Source organism: Diadema setosum, chromosome 16 (genome assembly GCF_964275005.1).
Source record: "Diadema setosum chromosome 16, eeDiaSeto1, whole genome shotgun sequence".
NCBI lineage: Eukaryota > Metazoa > Echinodermata > Echinoidea > Diadematoida > Diadematidae > Diadema > Diadema setosum.
In genome coordinates, this window is record NC_092700.1 from 30,153,265 (window position 1) to 30,164,317 (window position 11,053).

Genomic DNA, 11,053 nt, shown 5'->3' on the forward strand with positions numbered 1-11,053 from the left:
GGGGAAATTGGACAATCCATTCAAAAATTATGGGTCTTTTAAGTATCTGCGCAATCACTGCTGGATGAGAAGACTGACAGTGATGCGTACAACGATATAAGGAAAATAAAAAGTGAATTTCACAAAACTTTACTTTTTGAAGAAAGTGCACATTTCTTCAACTTGTTACTGATGTATGTTAGGGCAATATTATTCACCCTGCCTTCCAAAAGAGAGAAGTCAAGTGTAAGTGCAAGAAAAGTGAAAATATGTTGAATTTTCTTGATACTTTCTTTATATCCTTGTACACATGTGACATCACAAGCTATAGTAGTCTCCTCATTCAGCTTTGTCTGAGCAGAAACTTCAAAAATTCATAAGTCTGGAACGGATTGCCTTATTTTCCTCAAACTCTCACTGATGTGTTTTACTAATATTGCTGTATTTAGTCAACCCTCATGTCTATTGAGGTGAACTTGTCCTTTAAATTCCCTTTTCCAGTTTTTGTCCCTTATAGGGTTGTTTGAGACCAGTTTGTGTCCAGGACTTTCTGTGAAGTTGATGGGGAAAATTACTGAACAAAAACAAATTTTCCCCTCAAGTTCACAGAAAGCATTATGCTGCTCTCTTCAGCTGGGAAACACAAACTGTTGTCTTAACCAAACTGTAAAAACCTGTTAAAGATTAGTATGAATTACAATCTAAAACAAAATATGAGCTGGTATCCATTATAATGAAAGAGAATAACTACATGTAAACAAAATAACAAGTAAGAACTGAAAGAAAGAGCTCATATTTGAAAATCAAAGCCATGAGGAAAGACATGAATGTTCACAAAATAGTTAACACCTGAGAAGTTGGGTTGTCTCTGTGTTGTTAACATTAAATGTCACCTCCAAAACAATGTGGTTTTTCTAATCTTATACTTTTCACTCTCAAAAGTGACTAATATGTATGATTTGCAGGTGATTTTCAAGCAATTCAGAAAGATATGTAAAATATATTTAAGTAATGTCAACAGTTTAAATGAATCTGGTGCATAGAAAATTTATCCTAGATGAACCAAACACCTTTCACCAGTATTGAAACATTTGTATGGTGGCATTCAAGAATGATGAAGAATTCATGAACATCCTTGAATTAATCTATTTATAAAACTATGTGCAAACAAAAACATACACAAGTCAAATAAGAATTTTTGCTTTTGGTATTCATACCATATGTCCCCAACAAAAAAATTACAATGGTACTTTCCGCAACAATAACTTTAAATATAGTGAATCAATCTAAATACAATTTCAGGGTAAGAAACTATAACTCATTGCCCACACCTTACAGAGAACCCCATTCAATTTGCTTCAGAGGTCAAAGAGAAATTAGGATTTTTGTAGAGCATGTCAGGAATCCCTTCCCTCCAAGTTCTGTATATTGTGTTTACACATTAATATGCAGTTACAAGAGCATCCAAGTGCTAAACTTGGAAGAATCAGACTCCTGGCATCCTTTATAACAATCCACATTTCTTTGTGACCACTTGACCAAAGTGACTGGGGTTTTCTGCAAAATAGAGCTAAGATGTTATTATTTAAGACCCCCGAAGTAGCATTTAGCTGGTTTAATCATATTGGGTGCTATCAATGCAAAAATCTAATTGTAATTTTTTTTTTTTTTTTTTTGGGGGGGGGGGACATACTGTATATGAATACTTTAACACAATGTTAACATTGAATGTCACCTCTGAAACAAAGTTATTATTCCCTGGTGTTGTGGAATAAAATGTTCTGAGAGCAAAGAAACATTACTAAAATGATCTTACACCCTCATCTCAATTTCAGGTAGAAAATGGAATGCCATGTTTCTTCAGGTTACAGTATTTAGCTTATCGTCGCTGGGGTGACAAAACCTCGTATCTCAAAAATGTCAAATGTTCAGGAGAGCGAAAAAACATGGCGGCCAAACCACTGTAGTGAATGGGAAAGCCTTCTCTTTGACATGTCATGGTGGCTTCATTTTTGGAGTAAGACAGTTGGGCTTTGGCCAGGACATCACTTGACCCATTATTTGACCATTAAGCTAAAAAAAAAAAATTTTGACATATTTGAGATACGAGGTCTTGTCACCCCAGCGACGTTATGTCCATCATATTCATGCTGTAAATGAATATTTCAACACAATGTTAACATTTGAATGTCACCTCCGAAACAAAGTGATTCTTCCCTGGTGTTGTGGAATAAAATGTTCTGAGAGCAAAGAAACATTGATCTCACATCTTCATCTCAATTTAAGGTAGAAAATGGAATGCCATGTTTCTTCAGATTACAATATTTAGCTTACGTCCTTCGTCCAAATGGAAAGCAAACTACCAGTACCAAAAATGCTAATTAAGGAAGTGTAAAAAACACTTGTTCTGTGCGGTTTATCTGCTTGAAACAGGAGTTTATTTCTTGTTCTCAAAATATAATCATTAAAATCATTGATAAAAAGAAGAAGTTTTGTGTTATTGTCACTTATTCTAAAAAAAAAAAAGGTGAGTGTTAATATTGATGTCACCTCCGACACATCAATGTGTGAAAAATCCAATTTCTAAAGAAATGATTGGAATTTCATTTAACATACATAGGAAGGTAGCCCTTCTTAAAGAGTTGTTATAGTAAGAGTTTGACTTGGCCTGCCCTCCAATAAACAGTTAAAATCTTAAAAATAACATGTCAATTGGTATTTTTATCAAAAATTTATAAATCTTACGTATTTTTTCTTTAATTCACTTTGTATTCAACCCCAAAATAGTTTTGATTCATAAACTATATATTGTTGTTAACCATATAAACTTTGCATGGTGAAGTTTGACTACAGAGTTTTGTCAATATGCTGCAATTCATGAAAGCAAAATTTAGCTTAAATTTACTTCAGGTGCCAGGGTTTTCCTTAAATAACACCATTAACCCTTCAGCTTTAAGGTCTGAAATGTTATTTTTTCAAAAATTTGAATACTTTCAAACAGGAATCAAACAGAATAATGAAAAAATATTTTGTTTGAAATTTTGACCCTCCGAGTACAAAAGTTACACCACTGATCGTAAAAAAGGCCATATGTTTACTGTAGGGCTTGGGGCAAAGGCTGGGCCCAAGGCTGGACCCAAGGCCAGGGGCCCAAGTCCAGACCCGAGGACGGGGGCCCAGGAGGCCAGGGGCCACCAGACTGAGACCACAAAGAGAACCAGTCATGACAAGCTGTGATAATGATGTGACAGGGCTGTGCATACACGTACTGTATACATGTTGAGCACTGTATAAATCGCGACAGACCTGTACCTGAGCAGCCCACAACACAGAGCAAACACAAAGGGAATTTTACGACCACATTGAGTTTTGATACTTGACATCATTTTTTTGTCACCTTAAACTCATTGAAGACAATCTTAATGAGACTTCATAGATACATGTTTGTTACACATGTGTTTCATGCAGTTTAAATAGAAATTTTCTGAAGGCTCAGAAATTGATACAGGAAGGCTTCAGTATTTAAGGTGGCTCCATCATCACCCCACTGTTCTTGAATTAGTTGTTGAAATACAAAAGGTGTTATCACCATTTTGAAACTTAACCTTTAACTTAGTCTGTAACCTTAATGTCATTTCATGTCTCAATTTGAATGAAGCTTCAATAATTCTGTTCTGATCTTACCATCTATTCTAAAGTCATGTTGAACATGGTGTGTAATGACATAATAACACTCTCACAATGCATGATTTCATTACCATTGCATTACATGAACTAATTGCACTTATAAGTCACTTGATAATCTGAATCATTCTGCCTGAACCTCAATATTAACATGATACACTCTATCATGTGAGTCATTGGTACTGTAGTATAGGTGGCATTTCTCATACATTAACACTTCCAGTATTTTGATATGAATCTCTTTGCAGATGATGTACATGTAATATCAAAAATTTTAAAGAATTATGACAACAACATTGAGCCAAAACAACAACAAATCTACAATATAGATCTGATTATTTAATATTCTGGACAGCCATAAAACTCAAGAATGCTGTTCCAGGATATAAACACCACAATATAAAGTACATTGTGAGTTTGTAGCCTGGCAGTAAACGTGAAATCTGCGTCAAAGCTGCAAGCTAGTTCTTACCCAACTGGATGTATTTTTCAAGCTTCTCTTTCCGTTCTTCTGTCTGTGCTGGAGTGAGAGAGAGCAACTTCTTGGGTGGAAATTTGTGGCAGCCCGTGAAAGAGTTGTTGAACTCTTTCTTGATCTGTTCGTTGAAGTCATGGAGTTGTGAGTAGCGCACCGAACAGTGAAACACGCCATTCACATGAACGTTGTATACCTGCATAATAAAAATGTGTCTACATGTTACAAGAAATTTGACCAGGTAGCAATACTGCAGCATGAATTTGAATGTTGGGTTAAACAATTTTAGTGGGATTCACACCGATAAGAATTACCGGGATGATTGTCATTGTTTCTTGAGATTTGCATTGTGATTGAGATCCCAAGATTTTTGCCTGTGTGGACACAAAAAACCATCTTTGAACTAATTAACTAGCGATCAGCACTGCGATCTGAATCCCAAGAAATCTTGCACTTATGTTTTAATTATTGCGATAATTCACAACGAGGTGACTGTGTGAGCTGTTTGAACACTGGAACAAGGTTAATAATCTCAAGATTTTCGATCCTACCAATCTAAGCGTCAAGTGCACATCACAACAGTGCACGCACAACAGTGAGCACACCACACAGTACTGTGGCATGCACAAACACAAACACAAAGGCCAGCCGGCCAATTGGATACACAGTGTCAGTGAAGCATGCTAAATCTATACTCTATAGAATCTACATCTAAATCTAAATTAAATGAATATCAATTTAATAGACTCTAAAAGGTTTAATACTGCTGGTACTGGCCACAACTCGTACCAGTATTCAGTGGTATTATACAAAGTTACTCAGTTAGCATGGCTGTCATTCAGTGTCAAATATGGAGGTTTTTCATGTATTAAGTACCACAAGAAAAATCAAATAGGCCTAAATCTTTAAATTCAAACATTCTATCCAAAAGCAACAAGAGCAAACACTGTCTTCATAATCAAGACACAAGGGTATGATAACAATAATAATGGCTATGCAGCAAGTGCAACAGGCCACGCACGTCAGCACAGCTTCGTTGACTGGTTCACACAACGCTACAGAGTACTAACGTGAATTAAAAGGTATGGGACTGAATAAATCTTTTGCGGCTACTCCCACTATGAAATCATCTGGTGAAAACCCGAGTTTTTCAATCTGTCTGACCTGATTAACGCTCAGATACTTACCCTATACGTTGATCCATGCTCATCTTTACATTCTTGTGTATCTGGTATCGAAAAATGCATGTTGACGTTCTGCACTACTAATATAAAACCTCTCTTGACGTTCACTCGTAAACTCCCGTGCAGAAGGAACAATAACAACAGCAACAGTTTTAGTCGTTTATATATTTCAAGACGAACAACTGAAAGCGGTACGGTGTCAGCTAGCTGCACACTTTATCTGACAAGGTTATTACAAGCTGACCTAAAGTGCTGAACCGCTGATCTTGTACTCGTATGAGGACTCGAGAACACAGCCCTTCGTATTTACATAAGTAAAATGTAGGCCTACCGATGGTCTTGTGATGGCTCATTAAAAAAAAAAAAAAAAAAAAAAAAAAAAAAAATCGTTCTACTTAGAATCTATAACATTGTTCTTCCCTCACGAATCAAATTGCATGTTGTCATATAAAATACGCATGCATCAACGTCACATTACAAAAGCAAAATAAGCATTGAGGGGTTCGATGTATTTCTTCTCTCCTGTTCCTTCCTTCTTTTTTTTTTGTTCTTTTTTTTTTTCTGTTCATTCCTCCCCCATTGTCTCTCACTGTCCCTCCCCCTCTCTCTCGGCAAGTTTCGATTACTAGTACAGCCATTCCATTGTGACTCGCGTGGCATTTATACAAAATTTCAACTTGTTATGGTTGAGTACTTGAAAAATGTATTTTGCAGAACTGTTTATTTTACATATTTCAATCAAGGTATCGACCCATCACATTTGTTCACAGAAATTTTTTATGTGAAGTCACCTATGATGATTCATAGGTGTAGTTATGTAAGATATTTTTTGTGTTTGTATTTGACAAAATGTTGAAATGGTAACCGTATTTTTTTTTTCTTCGAAATTTAGTGGAGTGAATAACTTCCACAGTTTTGAAGTAATTGAAATTAGATTTGGTAGGCATTATGGCCTTGAGGCGTAGATGTGAAAAAAAAAAAATTTTGATGAGAAGTGGAAGATTTGTTGAAAGTTGAATTTTTGATAATAAGTATAATGATTATAGAATTTATTTAAATGAATGAATTAAATGAGATATATGTAATATGTATTATGAATATAATAGTTATTATTTTTATTTTTCTGCAACAAGTATTGCAAAACATTTATGTTTCATGTTATTCGTAATCTGTGACGTATATGTTGTTCAACGAACACTTCTGTATCTTTTGTATGTAACGCTAGTGGAAGGCGCATTTCCACATTCGCATTGTGGACAATAAAACAATCAATTCAATTCAATTCAATTCAATTCTAGTTAGAGATACTTCACTTTTTTTCTTGTGACTCGCGTGACGCGACACTATTGAAGATTTCTGACCTTACTGCACTTGACTGGATTTTCGTAAGAAAGTACTTGTCCTATGTACACAAAATTTTCTGCATTCAATTTTGAGACATTAGGCAACAAGAAGTCAAAATTTCATTATCCCTTGACTTTTCATCTCAACTCAGTTGGCATATAAAAATGTGACTCGCGTGACGAGTGTCATTCAGGACCAAAAGTCGAGCCTACTATAATGATTTTGTTGAGTAAAATGACCCAAATGTTTAACCTAACATGTTATTTATGGTTAGTTTCATCACACATATCTTTAAAACAAAGAAACCATCTAACTCCATTCTCTGATTGGATCATGGGAGCTCATAGCATATTTGAAAACATCCAGCAAAAATTCACTTGAACCTCTTTTTTTCCCTCGTCAAATCAAGAGTTCTGGGAAATCATTCTTTTTCAATGAATTTTCTTTTTCTTTCATATATACTATAATTGTATCAACAAGTCTTCAATTCAAAATGAACCAAATTCAAATTTTCTTCAGGTTAACTTGCATATTTTGCTTATGGATTTTATATGAATCCATTTAAGCTCTTTTCAAAACTTTAAAGTTACTTTGATGCACAAAGAATCCTCACCTCTCTCTTATAATAAATAATGCTCACACATACTGATGCTCTTTTTCTTTCTTATCTACCATTACTGAGTCTGATGTGAAGAATGAGTGTCATGTTTTGCTTATTTTTATAATAAACTACATGATATATAAGTTTATCACTGCTTTGTGGAGACAGCTTTCGTGCCTAGTTTGTTGGGACCGTTTTATTTTTTTATTTTTTTTTCAAGACTCAATCTCTTCAGTCATGAACTTAACTAAGTTTCCCATTGTTGACAAGATATGGCTGCTGTACTTTGCATTAGATGTCTGATTCAGGCTGCCACGGCTCTTTTATCCAGCCAGTGGAATATATTTCCCTTTTCTCTAGGTGACTGAAGATAAATGTCACTTCAGACCACTTGGGAGGCTTGTGCCATAGATGCTGGGGATGCTTTCTGCTGAAGGCAACTGCCACCATCAGCCAATTGACTTTTGGGCCTGCACTTGCAGGCCTAATGGTATCCTCATTTCCACCATCACTATCACCATTATCGGATAGATCACCACTGGTTCTCTGAGAAGTGAACCTTTTTGTGACAAGATATTCACTCTATGTAGGTGATATATTGAAGTGATGACTAAGTAATGTGGTGCAGGCGCGCACCCAGCTATACTCCAAAGATGACAGGCAGGTAAAAACCCTCTAAACAATCTTCAACTTCCCTTTGTTTGTGATGAAAGTTGTGGGAACAGTTTAAAAAAATACAGCCAGACAAAATTCCTCAGCAGTGGAGATAGAGCAAAAGTTTTGATTTTTTACATAACCAAAGCTCGCTCCCAATGTTTGTGTCAACTGGATCTTTACCATGACTTGTGGCGCTGAAGTTCCACACTACATTGTAGGTTAATGTTGTGTTTCTCCATCAGCGTAGGTATGGCACTGATAACAAATCTATTTTGAATTGGTTTGCAGGACCATCTAACCATATTTTGACCAATTCACTTCACTGCTGACAGTCATCACCGTTGACAGAAGCTCATCCACAAAAACTACAGTAAACAACATCATACTGTTTTGTCATGGTCTAAGTAGGCCTCATACATGTCATAATTTTCTACTGGGGCAACATTATTGATGTATAGAGAGCTATTTGCCCCTGATTCCAAATGGCAGGTTGGACTTCATCTTAACTGGAGCATGAATGATTCTCAGCGAAGTCAATTTGGAGGACAGCAAAATCAGAAGGAAGATTTGAAGCAATTTTCTTGTCATATTCATACAATGTAACTTGCTGATTGTTGTCACTTAATGAAGCAACGTTCCAAGGACTTCATAGAAGTGGAGCTGACATACATGTACAGTATACAAGTAGTTGTAAATCTCATGAAGAGTTCCTGATGCATTATACTTCAATTTTGGTGACAAGGCGGCCACCCACCTCCTACCATTTTTTCTATTGACCAACCAAACGGAAGTTGACAATCCAGTTATTTGTAGCTATATATTACTTATTATAATAAAAGTACTTATTTACCAATTAACATTAAAAAATTACCTTAATTGGGCAAATTAAACATTTTTCCATGATTTAGTATCAAGGCAGAATTTATTTTTTGAAAATCTCAATCATAATGGTCTTTAATTCTTTCAAGCTTGTACACTGTGACTCGCGTGACAACCATAAGAAATCCTTGCGTGACTCGCGTGACACAATATTGTTCTGGTGTTTTTCACAATGAAGGGGTTTACAAATGGAAACCTTATTTTCTGGTATGATTGAAGACTCTAAGATCCTCATTATTTATCAGCTACAACTCATATAGTCTACTACTTTTTAAGCAATCTAAAATGTAGACATATTTTTGTGACTCGCTTGACACATTTCGAGGGTGTTTTCAATAGGAAATATTGTCAAGCTCATAACATATAAATGAAAAAACAACTTGATAAAAATGGATATAAAACAAGGCCTTATGTGAAAAAAAAAATATGAATCTATAGATAATAGAACATGCCTTAAATAGGAAATCAAAAAAAGTACCAAAGAGGCATCATTTTTGCTGTAAATGTGATCTTTGTTCTGGGAGATGTAATTCGGCTGTTAGAACATGAAAAGCCATGAAAAATTAGATTTACACCCTTTGAACATACCAACCCAAAATTTCCTTAATATAAGTACTCTTTCATAATTGCTTGAACTGGAAATTTTAAGGTCCAGGTGTCTAGTTACATAGAATGGCTGATTATATTCCAGAATGAATGTCAGGTAAAATGGTTGAAAGATCCAGCGAAAGACCTCATAAACGAAAACAAATCCGATATGAAAGATCAAGATTTGTCGATTAGAGGATGTTAACTTGTGTTACATGTTGTGTGTTTGGTCACTAACTTGCTGGATGGTGGATGTTGTTCATGTGTTTTGCATCATCATCGCTAGACAAATTTATCCCCTTCCCCTCACCCAAAGCGTCACTTCACATGACACATCCGTCTCTTATTTTCCTGTCGCTTATAGGGGTACCTGGCTTATTAGTTTCTGTATAATTAGTAGAAACGTACTATGTTGTTCAAATTGATTATTGCTTGATGCGTGGGCACGTTGTTAACTTATGTTCTTAGAAACATCCTGTACTCATGTTCGTAGAGATAAGTGCTTGTAAAGACACACGCACACAATACTATCATTACCTTCCTCTTAATTATCACATAATTATCTCGCTCTCTTTCTCTCTCGCTCTCTCGGCTATTTCTCACCGTCTCTACTCACTCTTTCTTTGATTCTTTCTCTCACATTGTCTCTCACCTTATCTAGCAATTAAATATAGGAAACATTGCTGTAGGAGCTGATCGAGCAAGACCAATCCAGGGTCCAACAAGGAAATTCTGCTCCATAATTGTTTTTATGATTTGAAAATTGTATATCTATGTAAGTGATACCGATTACTCATATAGCTATTTTAGATATTAGATACAAAACCGATCACCTCATCCACTTGTGAAAAATTATTGTGACATGATTCGAAGTATAGGCAAAAAACGGAAATAGATACATTATTCAAATCTTGTAGCTTTAGTTAGAACGGGTGGGGTTGATCTCTTTCCAACCTATCTGGTTAGAAGCAAATCAAATACAGTTGTATTAGAAACAGTCATGCACTCTCATCATGGGGGGGGGGGGGTGTCATCCCACGAATAGACACCAAGTAAAACAGGCCTACCGGCAAGAAACTAGATAAAATGAAAGCAGGCCCATATAAGCTAGACAAAAATAAGGCCCACAAAGTAGACACTATAATACGTATGTGATGAATATGTCGAGCTCGTATGGGCCTAATTTTTCGCCTGGCATTATTATAATCATCGGGCTCATGGGCCTCATTTGCCTAGTGTGGACCATAACTCGTGAGTCTTTTTAGTTGATGTCGAGATCGTGGGCCTTGTTCACTTGGTGTCTAGCTCGTGGGCTGTATGACTCAAGAGCTGGGTTACTCGTGGGTGTCGAGCTTGTGACGCTTGAATGCACCCTCTATATGGTCCACGAAATCGGAATTCGTGCCTGTTTCGCGATATACGTTTCGAACAATCTTTTTTTTTTTTTTTTTTACAAACTCATTTGATTCTACAATATTATTTACTGTAGACAGGAATCATAATGAATAGCATTGTATATGGAAGCAAGTGTGTGTATTGTGCAATCAGGGTGCTTAATAAGGGTAGATATTTCTAACTAAGCCCTTTTGCAAATTAAGTGTTTATTATTGTATAGTCTTTAAAGCCTTATTTAAAGTAAATGTACCTGACCAGTGAATCAGT

General features: G+C 35.8%; 1 protein-coding gene across 1 annotated transcript in view; it reads right to left on the reverse strand.

The window, feature by feature from the left end:
• The window catches only part of LOC140239500 (sorting nexin-17-like), a 30,262-nt gene extending 24,858 nt beyond the window's left edge, over positions 1–5,404 (reverse strand). The window contains exons 1-2 of the mRNA XM_072319332.1: positions 5,326–5,404; positions 4,136–4,334 (exon numbers count right to left, since the gene is read on the reverse strand). Of these exons, the coding sequence (XP_072175433.1) occupies positions 4,136–4,334; positions 5,326–5,385 (259 nt within the window). The 5' untranslated portion in view covers positions 5,386–5,404. The remainder of the gene's footprint in view (positions 1–4,135; positions 4,335–5,325) is intronic.
• Between the last annotated feature and the right edge of the window lie 5,649 nt (positions 5,405–11,053).